We start from the raw sequence: 19,717 nt of genomic DNA, 5'->3' as shown, positions 1-19,717 counted from the left end.
TTCAATTTGTTTTTTCAGCAGACTCCAGAAAAGTCTTGACAACTCTCCATGCTTAAAAAAAAAAAAAAACTGAATACAGTAAACTGTTTATTATAAATTGCATACATATACCAGTTGTGCATCTTGTGCACAATTAGTAATTCAATATTTGTAACTATTGTTTTCATGGGAAAGGATTACACATAGCAGCAGCCATGGTATAATATTAAGTTTCTAGTTCTAATGGGACTGTTGTTACATGATACTGTTTAATTAATGTTACATAATATTGCTTGGGTGTGAGCAGCACACTGCAGGGGCTCAGATGATCCCTATTATATCAGCTAATGTGGAACTCCATTGTGTTTTACCCATATTGTGATGAAGCTGATAATGATAAAGATCAATCTTAACTCACCAATGGATGTGTTATTTTATAGTGCGTGAGGGTAAAATGTTTGAAATATTTTGCACAAATGTGTATTATGCCCTCCTCATACTTTATGGAGTAATATATTTTCATAATTATTTAACACCTCTGAACAGATTGCAACCACTACATTTATCAGATTGAGCATTAAGAATGATTATTTATTGGTTTTAAATATAAACTATTTTACCATTAAGAATATAATGTAGTACTTTTACCCCCACCAAACGTAAATTTCTACTTACTGAAATTCTTTATTGTAATTAGGTTCTTGTCGTTGGAAATCCTGCAAATACTAATGCTCTGATATGTAGCAAATATGCACCATCAATTCCCAGAGAGAATTTTTCTGCTATGACCAGGCTTGATCAGAACAGAGCCAAAGCTCAGGTGAAATACTTTTTAATCCATAATATCAAATTTTATCATTGCTATTTCAGATATTTTGTACATATACAGTAGATCTTTGAAAATCTGAACGTCAGAAATTTGAAACGTCGATAATCCAAACGAGCCTGCATTTATTTATTTTATTTTATTATTTTATTTTTTTATGCTGGTGGTGCCTTAAAATAATTACAGTAAGTTCTGGTTATTGTGGCGCCTCCGTAGCCAGGTGGGAAGGAGCAGCAGTGTTTAGCACACACACTTCTTGATTAGACTTGGGTTCGAGCCCATCACCACCAAATACGGAGGATGCAGAAAGGTCAGGGAATGACCACCGCATATCCCAGAGCAATATGGCCTTAGTTGCTAATGCTCCTAAAAACCAAATAACAAACAAACAAACAAGCTGGTTATTGTGATTAATAACGTTATTGTGAATTGAATTTTGATTCTATTAAACCGCAATTGTAATAAGTAAAAATTGAGGAACATTATCCACTGGCTATAAAAATGAAGATATAAAGCACAAATTTACACCTTTTTTTTTTTTTACCAATTAACAAAATTAAACGATATGTGAAAATCGAAAGAATATTATCCACGCAGGTTAGTAAAATTAAAATAAATTTGCACTTATGCACACAGCTTAATTAATATACATACAATACTAACTAAACAACACTTTTTAATTTGATATTTCTGTTCACTGACATTGTTTTTTGGGTTGTAAAACTAAAAAAAGATGAGTCAATGAATAACAAAGAACACTGCACGCAGAAATTGCAACCAACACGATAAGTGCAAATGAGATACAAAGTAAAAAGATTCTGGAGTTTTTACAGAATTTTATTTTACTGCACTGTAGTTTTGTCTTTTTAAAAGGAAGCAGAAATTTTTAACAATTGAATCGAAGGTTGAGATTTAAAAAATACTTTCAAAGGGAGAAAGTGGGTCTTCATCATCAAAATTTTATGAGATTGGAAAGTCAACCATAACAGACATTAAAAACAACAAGAAAAAAATTTTAAAAGCTTGCATTGAGACTTGATTCAGATGGTGCAAAAAAAAAAAAAAAACTATGAAAACAGCTAATGACCATCTCTTGAAGATGCTGTTTATTTGTGGTTCATGCAGATATAAAGTTTAGGAGAAACCATACCTGGATCTTTGTTGTATGAAAAGGTGCTGAATTTAAATAAAAAATTAGGCGGTCCATCAGATGTTAAAGCCAATGTTTTTATTTCTAAACTTACTACGCTTTTTTTTTTTTTTAAGTCTGCAAACAGTTTTTTGATTAGTTCCAAAATCAAAACAAATCAGAAATCTGAACCACCCTTGGCCCAATTAGTTTGGATTATCAATGCTCTACTGTAGTTATATGAAAGTGAACAAAGGTATAAAAAAAAAATAATCAAGCAAATCTTTTTTCCTGTTGCCGTGATATTTTTTTTATTAGTTGAATAAATTATTTCTATTAATTTTTAAAATGAACTGAATGTTAAAAAAAGGTTGAATCTCCAAATAATTTAGAGTAATAATTGGTCTATGGAACTTGTGCAGTGATACTTACACAGGATGATTCAGGAGAAATAGTAAATATTTTAGAAGGTTATAGTATCGATTATTCTGAGTAAAAAAGTTCATATAGATATGTCTATATGAACTTTTGGATATGGAGATACAGCTGTTTGAAACTGGCACGCCCAAAGCCATTATGAGTGGTATTAAAGAATGATAAATTGTTTGTATTCATTGACTTATTGAATGATACAAAACACAGTTAATTATCAATTATTTTACACTTCACAATAAATGTTCAAAAATCCCACAGCCAACCTAAATGCAATTTACTGCAATAATTAGACTCAAACACCAGCCAAGCGATTAAAAATTTTACTATAAAATAAAATATAATAAAATACTATGATACAATATCGGGAGACTAAACTATTACAATAAAATAAAATAAATTATGCTAAAATACCGGAGCTTTCGGAGACTGCTGTCTCCTTCAACAGTGTACTATTACTGCAGTGACACATCCTTAAGTAGCAGGCCCATGGCACTCAAACACGTGATTCACGAGGCACATTCCCACATGTGCATCGGAAATGGAAGTGGCTCAGGAGCGTGTCAGACGGAACCGGTCATCCCATCTGAGGACAATCGACTCAAACAGGGGGTGTAAACGCATACACCTGTCCCTGTTAATAGTATCATGACTGGATGAACCGATTCGCAAGTCTCGAGCCACTTGCATTCCCAAAATCCATGGGCACGGTCAGTAATGAACGCATCCTCAGGGGAGATCCGATGTTGCTTCTCCCGCGGTCGTTACTGACAGTGCCCATGGATTTTGGGAACGCAAGTGGCTCGAGGGCTTGCGAACCGGTTCATCCAGTCATAATACTATTAACAGGGACAGGGGTATGTGTTTACACCCCCTGTTGGAGGCGGTTGTCCTCAGACGGGATGACCGGTTCCGTTTGACACGCTCCCAAGCCACTTCAGTTTCCGATGCGCACGTAGGAAATACCGACCATGTGCCTGGTGAATCACATGTTTGAGTGCCATGGGCCTGCTACTTAAGGATGTGTCACTGCAGTAATAGTACACTGTTGAAGGAGACAGCAGTTTCCAGTATTTTAACAAATTTTAACAATTTTAGTATTGTTTTTTAATTGTTTTATCGTAATTTATTTTATTTTATTGTAATAGTTTAGTCTCCCGATATTGTATCATAGTATTTTATTTTTGTATTTTATTTTATTTTATAGTAAAATTTTTAATCTCTTGGCTGGTGTTTGAGTCTAATTATTGCAGTATAGAATTTCCTAGCCCCATAGGCCTGTTTGAAGATATACTCAATGCAATTTGCAACAATTGTGGTACTATGACATGTTGTTCTTCTGAAGTCGTCTTGGCTTTCCTTTACGAGGGCAGCAGTATCCAAAATGCGAGCAAGCAATTGTATTCACCTTTTCTTTTTATACTGCACTTTTTAATTATGGCTAAGGGTTTGCTTACTTCCTTTGTTGCCTCCTTTAATATAACTGGATAGATCCCATCCACCCCAGGTGCCTTTTTTACGTTTATCTTCAGTTTCTCCTACACTTTCTTCTCAGTTATTACAAAATCATCTAGCTCACTGCCAGAGTTTAATTCACCTCTGCCATTCCCCTCGCTGAATTCCCCTCATGTTTGAATGTAGATGCAAAATACTCATTTAGTTTGTTAGCCCCTGAGCAGGATCATCAACAGTTGAACCATCAATATCCAGTGGACCAATCTGATTCATCCCTTTCCTTCTAGAGTTTACATAGGTAAAGAACTCTTTGCTGTTTTTCTTTGCATCCTTTGCCCAAGATTTCTCATCTGACTTTGCCTGCCTAATCTCCTTTGTGACTTGGTTACAGAGCAGCTTATATCTATCATAGGCTTGCATGTCACCCATTAATTATATGTATCCCATGCATTTTTCTTCTCTGCCATGTCTCATTAGTTCATCTGACATCCATTTAGGCCTAAACCTTGAACAATATTTCTTAGTTGGTATTAGCATTAGCACTAGTAGAGGCGTTTGATGCAAGAAAGCAAGCTTATGCAGCATCAGCCAAAAAAAAAAAAAAAAAACCCACTTCCACTTCACCCCTCTGTTCGTTCAAAATACCTGTCCAGCTGAGCCTTAAACTTATTTAGGCTATCAACCTCCACGACAAGGGATGGAAGTCTGTTCCACCAACCAACCAACCACCTGCTGTCTAAAGGCAAATTTCCGCACGTCTATCCTACATCTGTCTTTCCTCAATTTGAATTTATGCCCTCTCAGGTGATTATTCTGAGCTAGAGGAAGAATCCCATCAGCATTGAGCATGGTCAAACCATTCAAGGCTTTATACACCTCTATCAGATCACCTCGCTGGTGCCTAGTCTCTAGACACTGTAATTTGCAAAACTTAAGCCTTTCTTCGTAAGAGCACCCCTTTGTTCCATTCACTAATCTTGTTGCCCTTCTCTGTACTCGTTCCAGCAGCTCTACATCCTTCTTGAAATGAGGCCTCCAGACCTGTATACAGTACTCTAGGTGTGGCCTGACCATTGCCTTATACAAGGGAATAATCACCTCCTTATCCCTGCTGGAAAAATTCCTGTATATCATTGACAATACTCCATGAGCTACTCTTGCAGCCCGTCTGCACTGCTCAGAGAACTTCATATCTGCCTGCACAACCACCCCCAAGTCCCTTTCATTCTCTACCACTGTCAGTGTAGTACCACAGAGTTGATACGTTGCTCTGGGGTTGCCGTTTCCCATGTGTAGTACTTTACATTTGTCAATGTTAAACTTCATTTGCCACCTCTCAGCCCATCTGCTCAACCTTTCCAGATCCTGTTGCAGCAGCATAGTGTCAGTAGTGTCCTTGACAGTCCTGCCAACCTTTGTATCGTCTGCAAACGTGGACATTAAGTTTGATATACCATCATCAATATCATTTATAAATACAGAAAGCAATAATGGACCCAACACTGAGCCCTGAGGGACTCCACTAATAACATTAGTTCACAATGAGCAGTGTCCATTGATTACCACTCTCTGTCTTCTCCCCCTCAACCACCCCTTTATCCATAGCAGCAATTTGCCTCCAATGTCGCACTGCTCCAATTTGTGTAGCAGTCTTCCATGTGCAACAGTATCAAAAGCCTTTCTAAGATCCAAGTATATAATATCAAAGCTATTCCCTGCATCCAGTTCTTTTGTGACTGCATCATAGTATCCAATCAAATTGGTCAGGCAAGACTTCCCCTTAACAAAACCATGCTGTGTCCGAGCTATAACTGAAGTCTTGTCTAAATGATCCTGCAGTGCTTCTTTAACCAGTGCCTCCATTAATTTTCCTGGAACAGAAGTTAAGCTCACAGGTCTATAATTACTTGTGTCAGCCTTTGATCCTCCTTTGTGAATTGGGGTCACATTTGCACATTTCCAGTCTATGGGTACCTCCCCTGAGTCCAAGGAAGCTCTCATAATTATGGCTAAGGGTTTGCTTACTTCCTTTGCTGCCTCCTTTAATATAACTGGATAGATCCCATCCACCCTGGGTGCCTTTCTTGTGTTTATCTTCAACAATTTCTCCTCCACTTTACTCCCAGTTATTTCAAGGTTCTGTAGCTTACTGCTAGAGTTGAATACACCTCTGGCATTCCCCTCGCTGAATAACTCCTCATGTGTGAATGTCCATGCAAAATATTTATTTAGTTTGTTAGCTACCTGAGCAGGATCATCAACACTTGACCCATCAATATCAAGTGGACCAATCTGATTCATCCCCTTCCTTCTAGAGTTTACATAAGTAAAAAACTCTTTGCTGTTTTTCTTTGCATCCCTTGCCAATGATTTCTCATAATCTGCCTTCGCCTGCCTAACCTCCTTTGTAACTTGGTTGCATATCAACTTGTATCTATCATAGGCTTCTGTGTCATGTGTTAATTTGTAAGTATCCCATGCATTTTTCTTCTCTGCCATATGCCTCATTAATTCATCTGACATCCATTTTGGCCTAAACCTTGAACAATTTTTCTTAGTTGGTATGTAAAGCCTAGTAGCTTCCAAGATAAGTTCTTTGAATACTACGTAAAGCCTTGTAGCTTCCAAGATAAATTCTTTGAATGCTTCCCATTTTTAGCAATAATTGGATTGCTCTGCCAAGATTTGTATTAAACATACAAAATGACAATATTTATTTCTCACAGGGTGAAAAAGAACTTTGTAATACATATTAACACATTCGCTGCCGATTACGCACCAGCGCGTGATGTCGCAGCAGTATTGAAGAGCCGATCACGCTCTGGCGCGGGATGTGGCATCATTACCCAGTAGCCAATCATGCGCGGGATTCATTAGACTTTTGTATGAAGTTGTCAACTTCAGTTGGCATTGTGTTTCTGCTGTGTATATTTGTTTCGGCGTCAAGTTAAGGGTGTAAACTATATGTAGTTGTATGTGGTGTTGAATATTTTGTTACGTGACGTGCGGAAAAGCTTTGTAATATGAGTTGTGCAGATGACAGTTTAGCAGGCCAGTCGTGCCCAAAAAGAAGAAAAGTTCAATATAAAAAATCCCTTACAGATGAAGAAATTGCAAAGATGTTGGAGGATTTATCTGATGTATATCCCAGTGACGTAAGTTACGATGATGACGACGATTTTATCCCTCCAAAGGATGATTTGGATTTGTAAAGTGTAGATGAAGAAGATATTGTGGAAGAGGCTACACTTTCACATCAGGATCCCGGTAAGTTGGAAAACATCATGTGGGAAAATAATGCAGCATCGATGAAACAGTTGCGTTTCACAAAATCAGAGTCTTTGCTGCAACCCGTGCCAGGTGATAATCCAATAGATTACTTTCGTCATTTATTTACCGACAATATCTTGGATGAAATAATTACACAAACAAATGTTTATGCTCATGAAATACTTCTTCCCCGAGAAAATAAAGAACATTCTCGAATAAATGCATGGAAGGACACCACTAGAGATGAAATGCTGGTATTTTTAGGATTAATTTTACATATGGGAACCATTCGACTGAACCGCATACAAGATTATTGGAAAACAGATAAGCTGTTCGGATTACATGTGTTCGCAGATAACATGAGCAGGAATCGTTTCTTATTATTACTGCGGGCCTTGCATTTTGCAAAAAATCCAGAAAAGAAAGAGGTATGTCCACGGGATCGCCTATATAAAATTTGAAAAATGGTGAATCTGTTCAATGCACGAATGTCGGAAATATATTATCCAGGACGTGAGATTAGCTTAGATGAGTCTATGATATTGTGGCGTGGAAGGCTTGTTTTTCGACAGTACATTCAAAACAAACACCATAAGTATGGCATCAAGTTATATATGATCACAATGCCTACTGGCATGGTTATCAAATTTCAAGTGTATACCAGTATGTTGGATGATTCTGGTGGAAACGGACATGCACAAAAAGTCGTCATGAACTTACTTGATGGGATGTTAGATGTCGGGCATAGCCATTTATGGACAATTATTACAATAGCTATGAACTCGCTAAGTGTCTCGCTGACAGACAAACCCATTGTACTGGGACAATCAGAAGTAATAGGAAAACATTTCCAAAAGAGGTTCGAGAAAAAAAGCTGAAGAAAGGGGAAACTTTATCATGGTGTAATGATTGCTAAGTGGAAGGACAGAAGAGATGTCAGTTACATATCTACAGAATACCAAAATGATATGGTGGAAATGCAGAACAAACGAGGCGAACTGAAGTCAAAACCATTGCCTATAATTGAGTATAATAGGTTTATGTCTGGCATTGACAAGCAAGATCAAATGCTTGCCTATTATCCTTGCGAAAGGAAAACCATTAGGTGGCCTACAAAAATATTTATGCATATTTTCCAACTAATAATGATTAATGCACACCATATCTATAATAAATATTCACATAACAAGGTGCAACTTTATGACTTCCGTTTATCAGTGATCAGATCTTTATTGAAACAGCCATCTGATCTCCCTCATACTGTGCATGATGTACCTGAACTGGAACATGTGCTCAAACCACGGGAAGAAAGAAAAGGTGGAAAGATATTGAGGAAGCAATGCAAACGTTGCTATTCTGAAAGGAAACGTAAGGATACAGTCTATATCTGCAGTGTTTGTGAAGGATCACCCAGCTATTGCTTAGATTGTGCGAAAATTATTCATAAGTAACATTCTTACACATAGAATTTATAATCTGTAGTGGTTCGGTATGAAATAAAACGTATTTCTTAATGTTACCATGTTTTTTGTTTTATTATTTACAAACTACATTATTATGTTTTTGTGTCACCCTCCAGTGCCTATCACGCGCTGGCGCGTGAATCTCTAAATCTTTTGGAAAATGTTTATATGACACTTAAATATTGATATCGTATACCGAACAATCCCTTATTACCAATTTTCAAGCTTTTTCGTTATGGAAACACAGTCGGCTTCTGGCGATAGTCTCCGCCTTCTGTGCCGGGGTATTGACGATAGCATGCTGCCTCATGACCGGCAGCGAACGTGTTAACCGAATTTTGTAATAAGCAAATATGTTTACATAGAAAAGCCTATCCTTTCGCAGGGGAATGGTGTGTGCGCTTCATATAAATGAGTACTTTGTATAAACAGAGTTTGTATTAACGAGATTTTACTGTAATCATTTTCACTAGTATTATCTATTTAATTGTCATACTTTGCCAATTGTATCTTAATTTTTCAGACACCTTGTGCATTGTTATCCATAAGTTGATATTGATGTATTTTCAAATATGCAATATCTATACTTTCTCTTGGAACCTGTTGAGTGGCGTTGGTTTTTTTTTTTTTCTTAGCTGACTTTTTTTTTATTTTCTCCCCTCCTAGATTGCATCTCGTCTTGGAGTGAGTCCAAATGATGTAGCAAATGTAATCATTTGGGGAAATCATTCATCTACACAGTTTCCTGATGTCAGTCATGCTGTTGTGAATTTAAATGGATCAATGACTAAAGTGTATGAAGCTATTAAAGATGATTCTTTCTTACAATCTGAATTTATTACTGTAAGTTTCTAGTTATATTTATACATTTAATTTACATTTCAGTTTCAAGCTATTTTAATCTCAAAACTGATATCTGCATATATTTGGATTTAAGGAGATAATAAATATAAAATTAAAATGTGCATGATAGTAATGTCATGTATACTTGGAACCAGACCTTATATTTCTTAATGATCCTTTCTTTATTTTAAAGTATAGTACTTTTCTCCCCTTCTTTTTAACATGCAAGATTTAATGTGTATTAATTAATGATTAAAAATTTGTAATTTTTATTTTTTTTTCCTAATTAGAGGAAAACTTTTATTCAAGATGTTTTGGAAGTGACATTTTGTTGAATTAAAATGTAAAAACCTGGCAGGTTCCACACATTTTGTAACTTTTAGTTCTCTATCTATATCACACATCTCACAGGCTCTTCTCCGATTGTACATTGAATGATTGCCATCCAAGGTCAGTGTTACTCATCAGTAATGCTCTAACTTTCTAAAGTGGTGGTGGAATATGCTGTGGAAAGTAGTTTTTTTTTTTTTATATTTAATTTGCTCTACAATTTTTTTTTTTTTTTTTTTTTTTTTGTCATTATTGATATAAAATGGTTTCCTCCTTTTATTATTTATCTGTTTATTCCTTTAATGTTTTTTTTGAAAAAAAAGTTTGTGCAAATCTAATGTGTACACTTTTAATGGTTCTGTGAACTGAAAAATGGAAGTGACTGTTAGTTTCATGTTTATATTTTTGACTATAACCTTGGTTTTGATTTTCCAGTGATATTTTGTTTTTAAAAATATGTAAAATTTTTTTTTTTTAATATTTAAAATTTTTAAAAAATATAAGTACTTCAAAGCATTAAGAAAAGAAGAAATATTGTTAGCAAAATTAAACAAAAAACTTTTTTTCAAGAAATAGAAAAGGTTGCTTTCTTGTGAAAGCCTTAGCTTAACTCACAAATTTTAAACTTCTGCCATTATATTTTAGTAATTGCTGTTTAGGTTACCCTTTGAAATACCTTTTTGTATTGTAGGGTGTAATAACTCTCTCCCATACAGTACTGGAAAACTGAGTGGTTCTTTCATTTTACTCAAATGATAATAAAATGAGGATGCAAAGTTTATGGTGGTATTCTAAAATAGTCTGTGTGACCAGTGTGAGCTCAGTATCAGGGGAAGGTCATGGAGAGTATGGTCATAAGTGCATTGCAGGATCATCTTTAGGTATAATATTCTAAATGGGTCACAACAGAGCTTTGTGAAGAAAAATTTCTTGCACCAATCTGATATCTGCAATGTCAAAAATCAGGATGAAAATGATACTGTATCCATAGCTTTTTGTTTCAATTTTAACTTTATGATGTGAGTGCAAAACTGTAGGCCACATTATAATAATCATAGTAATGGATTGTAAATGACAGACGTCAGAATTGTAAAAGAGCATTATTTCAGGTTTCTAAAGCTTTAGTCTGTATTTTACGAAGTGAAGTTGAGTAAAGGCACTTCAGTTTTGGCAACAATTTCAAATATATTTGTGCACTGAAATATAATGCACTTTCACAGAATAAGTCATAACAATGCAGTTATATGACATTTCATAAGTCAAATGTGAAACACTAATTTTTAACTCATTTGAATCTAATTTATTCCATCAAATTGATTTGTTAGTTCTGAAAAAAATATAAAACAGCAAATCTCTATAGGGATCAAAAGAAGGATGCAATTTATTATTTTGTGATGTTTATATTGGTCTGTAACAAAAATATATTTGATCTTCATTTAGGAAATGCTAAAATATAAATTTTATTGCAGTTAGTTCAAAAGAGAGGAGCTGCTGTTATAGCTGCAAGAAAGTTGTCTAGTGCTATGTCTGCTGCTAAAGCTGCAGGTGATCATATGCGAGATTGGTGGCATGGTACTCCCCAGGTAGTTTTTTTTTTTTTTCTCTTTGGTTATTTAAGGACATTAAATTATTGCACATAAAACATTATTGTATAGGGCACATACAAACTGCGGTTTGTATGTAGTAATGCACTTCTGTGGGGGTGGGGATTTTTGATAATTATTTATTTAATTATATTTGTATATCCTTTTATTTATTTTTATCTATCCCCTAAATGCTTAGATCCCCTTTAGAATAACTCTCCACTTGTGCATCTGACTATTACTTCACAGAAAAATTCTAAGTTCAAGGGGAAAAGCTCTTAGGTGTATTTAATTCCCTTCGGATAGGCTTGTGCTCAAAACAACAAAAAAACACAGTTGTATATAAAATTCAGTTTATTATACATATTTACATGAGTATATTAAAACCAAAATAATTAACTCATACATAAGACAACATGATTTAGTCTCACCTATATGTATATATATATCATAATCACACATCAGTTAAAATCATCACTAGCTGATATCAATCCCTTCCTTTCTAGGTATATTTAATCCTGCATCACAAATTTAAACATATACACCAACCATTTATAACTGATTTAATAGTAAAATAAAATAAAATGATACAAAAGACTGTAAAATAATATTTACAAAAATATGATTATTTACAACAAAAATTAAATAAGTTAAAATGCATTAAAATATAAATTTAAAATCGATAAAAACACTATTAAAGCTTTTGGAGGTGTCTGCCTCCTTCCTCAGCAATAATGAAATTTAAGCGACACATCCTTAAGTACCAGGTTCACGGCACACGTGGATGACCAGGCGCATACTCGGTATTCCTTTCACTTGTACCAGAACCGGAAGTGGTCTGGGGACATGGAAAACTAAAACGTTTATCTCTGGCAGAAACCACCGCCTCAAAAAGGGGGGTGAAGCCTAACTCCCCTGTCTCTGTTCATGCTATTGTTGTCAGAGGATCCAATCCACAGACTCTCCAGCCACTTGTGGTCCCAGAATCTATGCGCCCGGTCAAGGATGACAGCGTCGTCGGGGGAGATCTGGTGTTGTTTTTCCCAATAGTGCTTGGCAATGGCGGATTTATTGAGCTCTGCGGTCCGTATCGCTCTTGAATGATCCCCCAGACGGTCCTTGAGATGCCGTCCTGTCTCCCCCACGTAATATTCCCTGCATAGATTCTGGGACCGCAAGTGGCTGGAAAGTCTGTGGATTGGATCCTCTGGCAAGAGTAGCATGAACAGAGACAGGGGAGTTAGGCTTCTCCCTTTTTGAGGCGGTGGTTTTTGCCAGAGATAAACGTTTTTAGTTTTCCACGTCTCCAGACCACTTCCGGTTCTGGTACAAGTGAAAGGAATACAGAGTATGCGCCTGGTCATCCACGTGTGCCGTGAACCTGGTACTTAAGGATGTGTCGCTTAAATCTCATTATTGCTGAGGAAGGAGGCAGACACCTCCAAAAACTTTAATAGTATTTTTATCAATTTTAAATTTATATTTTAATGCATTTTAACGTATTTACTTATTTTATTTTTGTTGTAAATTAGTTTTTTGTAAATAATCATATTTGTGTAAATATTATTTTAGTCTTTTGTATCATTTTATTTTATTTTGCTATTAAATCAGTTATAAACGGTTGGTGTATATGTTTAAATTTGTAGTATGAATAATCCCAACCTTAGAGGCCTTATTGCAGATATAATCCTGCATCATTTAAATACCATTCTATCCCTTTCTACATATGTTTAATACTGCATCATCTAAATACATTAATAAGAAACATCAATTCCACCCTATTCCTTCCTACATATATTTGATACCACGTCAATTAAATACCATTAACAAGAAATATCAATTCCATTCTATTCCTTTCTACGTATGTTTAATCCTAGTATATTAAAACCAAAATAACAAATATCGATCCTTTACTATTATTCCCTTTCAAAATATCATATATATATATAATAAATTCCCCCTTTTGTTAATGTCTTTCCTTCCTGATTCTTCTCTAAACTATCTTTACAATTAGGCATTTCTAGTACATATCTCACAGTATTTTTTAAAAGTCCTGCTAATCAAATTTCAGGGTTCCTACAGTTCTTTATGTGTGTGAAGGTACTACTATAATCTAGCCACTTACTTGTAGAACTCTGCAGGGCGTCACCTTTTGTCTTTCCGGTTAGGTACTGCTTATCTTCACTGTCTGGGGCGGTGTCTTACTATCTTCGAAGAATTTGGCACGGGTAGTAGGGCTGCCAGGTAGATTTTGGCTTCATTTATTCAGCCCACTTGATGCACTTCTTCTGTTCCAGAATGGCTACTCTCATGTCGGTCAGTGTTCAGATTCCATCCGGTTCAGCACTTTGCCTTCCAAGATTTCAGGAATCTTAATCTTTAATGGCAGATTTGATTTACCTTCTTCTTGTGAGAGACTCGTTTTGTCTTTCACTCTTTCTTCCCAACTCCTAGACTTTCCAAAGAGCTAACATTGACTATGTTCCACTTTCTCCTCGTCCCCTTGCTTGTCACAGGCACTTGCTATCGACATTTCCTTTCCCCTTCATTTTTTCTTACTACTCGATTCCCAGTACACTACACTACACTACGGTACTACACTGTCCTATACTTTCGTACACTTTACACATCTGGACTGCCCGACTTACTTTCTTAAAATCATCTCTCTACCCACTCCTTCACTCAAGGAAAAACTCTCCTTCTCAACCCCTCTAACCCTTTTTCTCCATCTCCTCCCACATCTGCTCCAGAGTCTGCCACGCCTATTCCCAGTGATTTCTTCCAGTCTTATATCTACTTTCGGATTTTTTTTCATTCCATTTGTTGGAAAACTCTTATTCCGCCGGCCCAGTAGCACGTGATCAATACTCCCCTTTTTACAACCTGCTGGATCTGCTGCCATCCGGTGTGCCCTTTGATGTTTGCCGAACATCCAGAAAACAACTCTTCTCCTCTCATATAACGGCTTTGTCCCCGTAGCATTCCAAAACCACAAAAAATGACATTAATGACCACAGCATCTATCTTTGGAAATTTGTGTGCTCATTAAGAACCCACGTCCTGTTGGCAACTGTTTGAAGTAAACTGTCCCTACTATTTTGACCCTGCATAAACCTTAATTTGCCTGTTGTTGTTTGGACCCATGCTGCTTTGCCGTAGTTTTCTTTGTTGTTCCTGAGTATAACAGAAGTTGAAATCCCGACTCTGTGCCCTCATTTCCACTACCCATTAATTTTATTCTTACTGAATAATTCTTATTACTGAAATTGACAATATTACCATCTTATCCTACTAGCGGCAGGATCCAAAAGGAAAACTAACTTCCAAAGTCTTTACAAAAAAAAAATTTTATTTTTGTAAGATTTCAAATCTTACACTTCTTCGCAGGAGCAGTCCTATTTTGTTTAAAACACCAAGGTGCATCAGTGTTATGAAATTGAAGTATTTAATGGTAAACTTAGTTTGCTTAATGCCACATACAAACTGAGACTATACCATATGGTACCCTAATGTTTTATAGCTCTTGTAGCAAGAAGCCTTTTGTCCTAAATTCATTATCATGCATATTGATTTTTACATAGAATGATTAAATATACTGTACAATGCTGATTTTCCAGATTACAAAGATATTCTAACACCCACCATTTTCTGAAAAGGTACATTTGTGATAAAATTTTTCATGTGGTAATTGGTTAAAAAAAAAAAAAAGGGAAAAATCTGATAAACTACTTTACAGCTTCCTTACTTGCCTGTTCTGTATTAATTTTGATCTTTGCTTAAACACTTTTTGGTGCAGATTTGACATTTATTAATTTTCTTGAATTTTTATATTCTTGATTTAGTTTTTTAAAAATCTTATTTTGAAATTTCAGTTTTAAATCCTGGAGTACATATTAGTACCTCCATTACGAGTTGGTTACTATTTGCATTTGAAAATGTATTCACATTATGCCAGTAAAGAAAAATAGTAACATGATCCTTCATGTGGTGCAGTTTGTTTCTTATCAGCTGAGACATGCATGAGAGAGAGATATGCATTTGATAAGATGACTTATTGCACATTTGAACAAAAAGTATGTTCTATGAATTAATAACAGAAAAACTGTTTCCAAATAGCTGAGTGGAAATGGTGATGTATGTTCTCAGACACATTGGAATGAATAATTGTGATAAGTGCTGATTGGGTCATTCTTACACATTCCTAGATAAACAGTATGCGTAACAATATCCTTTTTCTTTTTGTCAATAATTATTAGAAAATGCATTAACATCGCAGGACAAAATAATTACCCCAATTTTCTAAGCCACCATTTTTGAAGTTTATCCACTTCAGAATGTGACACTGGCATGAAAGGAAGGAGGTGGATTCCTATATAATGGTATGAATGTAAAAATAAATTTATCTGGAATGACATTCTTATCAGAAATGTGGCTTTTTATAATGCTCTTGAGAAATACTGGTATAATGGACTTCCAGTTTGCATGATATTTAGCCCATCATTTGTTCTATGGAACTGGACAGGTCTTTCACCTAAAGAACAGTTATGTTAATTGTTGGTTCAGGGTTAGTGGCTGAAACTTTCTATACCTTCCTAAGTATAAAAAACTTTATTTGAACACTTTTGGAAGTGAATGGTTATTGTTTACTTGGAATTATGTATGTAAAGAATCTGGTGTGGTTACTTTGTTTCAATGCAATGTGATTAAGTACTTTTTCACCCAATAGTTCATGAATTTGCTACAAAGATTGGTTGTTCTATGTTTAATTATTACAAGGTGGTGTTTAGTCTTGATTCTGTTTATGTGAAAAGCATGCATGGATTAGTGCAAATTTCATATGCTTTAAAGTTTTCTCTACTGGAAAATGGAGGTAACTAATAGTTTCACATTTATATTCTGATTGTTGTTTGTGCATATTTTCAGAATTAAGTTTTGTTGAAAATAACATTTTAAAAAATATGCATTTACTTAATATTGCAGTTGAGTATTAGTATAGTTAGTCAGATGCTATGATCACTTTTGACACGATTCAGATCGTGACCAATGTCTAGTTATATGTGGTATTTAAGATAGTCTACCATTAAATATTCATGATTAAGCTTTTTTTAATTGAAATCCCTTTAATACCTCAATTTTGGAATTTACAAATGTATATTTACACATTGTAGCTTCAGTACTTTACCTTTAAATCCTATATTTTGCAGTAGCATTATGAAATCAGATAGTAAACTTCATTAGAGTTTATTGAGGCAGTGAATAATCATGCATTTTGTGAGGGAAGGCTACACATTGAAGCAACTGTATGTGTACAATCAGAGAAATTCATTTTAGAGATAGAAACCAGTTACACTTATGCCCCTGCAAATTGAAGCCTCTGGTTTACAAATATTAGTACATAGTGCTGATCCTGTGGCGATAAGGTTATATAATAGAGGAAGTAATATGGGCATATGAGGTGAGCCTATTATCTAAGTTAAAATTTAACTTAGGTTGCATATATCATTTCAAAAGAACTGAAGAAAGATCAAGACTTATTTAAGTTACTTCACCAATTAAATGAAGAATTTAAGTTTAACAATGGAACAGTATAGTGAATAACAGTGTAAAGGACTTCGTTAAAGAAAATCAATGCACAAATAATTGCAATGCACAACGAACAGAAGCAATCAGTTGCATGTGGATCATGTTGGGAGACTATTTCAGTTCCAGTTTTAGCCAGTAGTATTTTTGTGGTGATAGTAAGTAATGAAGCTTGAGGGAAGTGTCATTAATTTTTATTCCGTTTACATTTCTTACTAAAATTTTCAAACGAGCTATTTTGTATACTATTTTTAAATCTTAACTCAGCATTATGAATCTCATATCTGTAGTGAATGAATGTTAGAGTGAGATGATCTCAAAATAAAGTTTTAATTATTAAAAGTAACAATTTTCATTTTACAGGGTCAGTGGGTATCTATGGCTGTGTTTTCTGATGGTTCCTATGGCACTCCTGCAGATGTTATGTATAGCTTTCCTGTTCAGATTGGATCCGATTCCAGTTGGAAAATTGTGCAAGGGTTAGAAATTGGAGATTTTGCTCGAGAAAAAATGGACCTCACTGGGCAAGAACTAGTACAAGAAAGGGAAGAGGCATTGGCAGTGTGCCAGGATTGACATACAGTTCCCCCTACAGCCAAATTGTGAGCTTTCACTGTGCAATCTTAATATCAACTTAGTGAACAACACTGTATGTTAGCACACCAGTGATGTTTTTGTTTATTTCAAAGGAGTCTAGCTACTAGAAAATTAGCAAACTGAGGGATTAATTATTTTCTGTACATATACAACTATATTTTTTAACAGTATTTTTTTCGGTGGTAGTTTAATTTTTTGTTTATAATTTTTAGGAACAAATAAGTTAACATGATGTAGCATAATTCATTTTCACATGAGTGCTTAAAATAATACTACTTTGTAGGATAGAACAAAATCTTTATAATAATAATAAGTTTTAATTAAATATAACTGTTGAATGCTTCCTTTATTATTAAAAAATAAAATTAAAAATAGGCAGAGATAAGTCTTGGCTGTAGTGGGACATAAGATGTAGTGTATATATATCAGTATATGATATGTGTTTTTCAGTTAGTGGTGAAATAATAGTATTTGAGGTAGTTTTTTTTTTATGTAATTTTATCTTGTTTAGTATATTTTGTACACTGTTAGCATTTAAAATCATGCTGTTTTGTCTTTTGGCAAAATATATGTGCAGAAAATGTATTTCCTCTGATTAAGACTAATAAAGCACTCTTCAATTTACCTTCATTTTGCACTTGACTCTAAATTCCTCATTCATTTCACAAATACAAATGGTATTACTTGCATGCATATTTGTGTATTTCAATTATTGGTTACTCACCTATCACCAATTCTGTTGCCATAATTATTTGATCTATGACTCCTTTTGCTTTAAAGGTAGTTGTACATATATCTGTTCTGATATTCTTTGTCAGAGAATTCATAATCTGGAATCTCTTTTGATCTCCTCTGCCTTAAAATCACTTCACCTCCTTCTGTCAGACTAGTGTGTTATCTGTATTGTTCTCTACTCTAAAAATTACCCTGAACTTTGACTTCCTTTCTTTGAAACTCTTACTGAAGTAATTTCCCTTCATTGATATTCACAACCAAGATGTCTTCAATTTGCTAGTTACATGGATCCAGCTTAGTTGTTTGACAGCACTGGGGGTTCCCTGTGGAAATCTGTGGAGGCCAGAGATTTAAAAAGTGTGAGGAAGTAGTTTGTGTAGTGTTATATTCTGTTGTTTCTCTGACAATTTAGCCATTTGGCATCTATTGGGGACCCACTGTTGCCCACACTTTGCCACAAGGAGGCAGGTCAGGCACGCAGTAGATTATTTAAGTACTCTGGCAGGCCCTGCCACCTATTTTCGGAGGATATCAGTGGCAAGACCTATAAAAGGGGGTGGACACTAGAATTTGGTGGCATTGTTAGGGGCATACGTCGGTTTAGTTAGAGTGGGGGAGAAACAGGTAGAAGGATGAGGACAAAGTAGGCATCTCCAAAGAGGTCAGTGGGAATGAGCCCCACCAGTTGAAGTATGAGAGAGGCAGGGAGGGGAGGAGACAGACCTACCTCCTCCCTCCGCTGCCTGGAGATGGGGTTTTAAAGGGAACTGGGTTGGAGTACCCAGTTCAGATCACCAAATGGAGTGTTGACAGCAAAGCTGCAGTAGGTCTTTGTTGGTGATGGTTGTCAGGTTCATGTCTTGTTGAATCCAGTAGGAAGGTCAAACTGCCCATCCTGCTCCAGAGTTGGGATATGTTAGCTGGCAGTGGGGAACCCACCAGGAAAGGGAGGTGAGAGGGACATTTACTTCATTCATAATCTGCATTCTCACTCTACTTGCATTCTGTTTTTATACTTTTTTTCTTAGTTTATAATTTTTTTTCCCCCTGTTCGGTTATACAGGGTGTCTCAAAAATATTGGTACAAACATTTAGGGGAGGTTGGTAACATCTAAAGGAATGTGAATCACATAGGAACCCATAACCGGAAACGTCACCGTAAGTCGGTATACAGCGCTGTTCATCAGTTCACGAGAGGGAAAATTTCTGGTTTACTCATTCAAGCAGTAGTTGCCACACGAAGAGCATGCATCGTTATACAAACTGAGCTGGCAGACATGCACTTAGTGCATGGATTAGCAGAAGGCAATGGATGAGCCACTCAACGAATTTATGGAGAACACTTCCTAGATAGACATGTACCGGACCAACGTTTGTTTGCATGTGTGCATCAAAATTTGGGTTATGACCCATCGATTATGGGTCATTTAGAGGTAACAGTAGTAGAACAGGCAGACCACATTCGACGCAAACTCTCGCCATGGAAGAAAGTGTT

The 19,717-nt window shown here is 35.6% G+C and overlaps 1 protein-coding gene across 1 annotated transcript in view; it reads left to right on the top strand.

The window, feature by feature from the left end:
- Nucleotides 1–18,111, top strand: part of Mdh1 (malate dehydrogenase 1) — a 64,886-nt gene extending 46,775 nt beyond the window's left edge. Inside the window, exons 5-8 of the mRNA XM_090386903.1 lie at nt 677–799; nt 9,221–9,397; nt 11,197–11,310; nt 17,254–18,111. Coding sequence (XP_090243029.1) covers nt 677–799; nt 9,221–9,397; nt 11,197–11,310; nt 17,254–17,466 — 627 coding nt within the window. The 3' untranslated portion in view covers nt 17,467–18,111. The remainder of the gene's footprint in view (nt 1–676; nt 800–9,220; nt 9,398–11,196; nt 11,311–17,253) is intronic.
- Nucleotides 18,112–19,717: the final 1,606 nt, after the last annotated feature.

Source organism: Mastigoproctus giganteus, chromosome 12 (assembly GCF_048544385.1).
Source record: "Mastigoproctus giganteus isolate SK-2022 chromosome 12, ASM4854438v1, whole genome shotgun sequence".
NCBI lineage: Eukaryota > Metazoa > Arthropoda > Arachnida > Uropygi > Thelyphonidae > Mastigoproctus > Mastigoproctus giganteus.
Note: the sequence above shows the minus strand (reverse complement) of the source record. Positions and strands in the feature narration are given on the sequence as shown.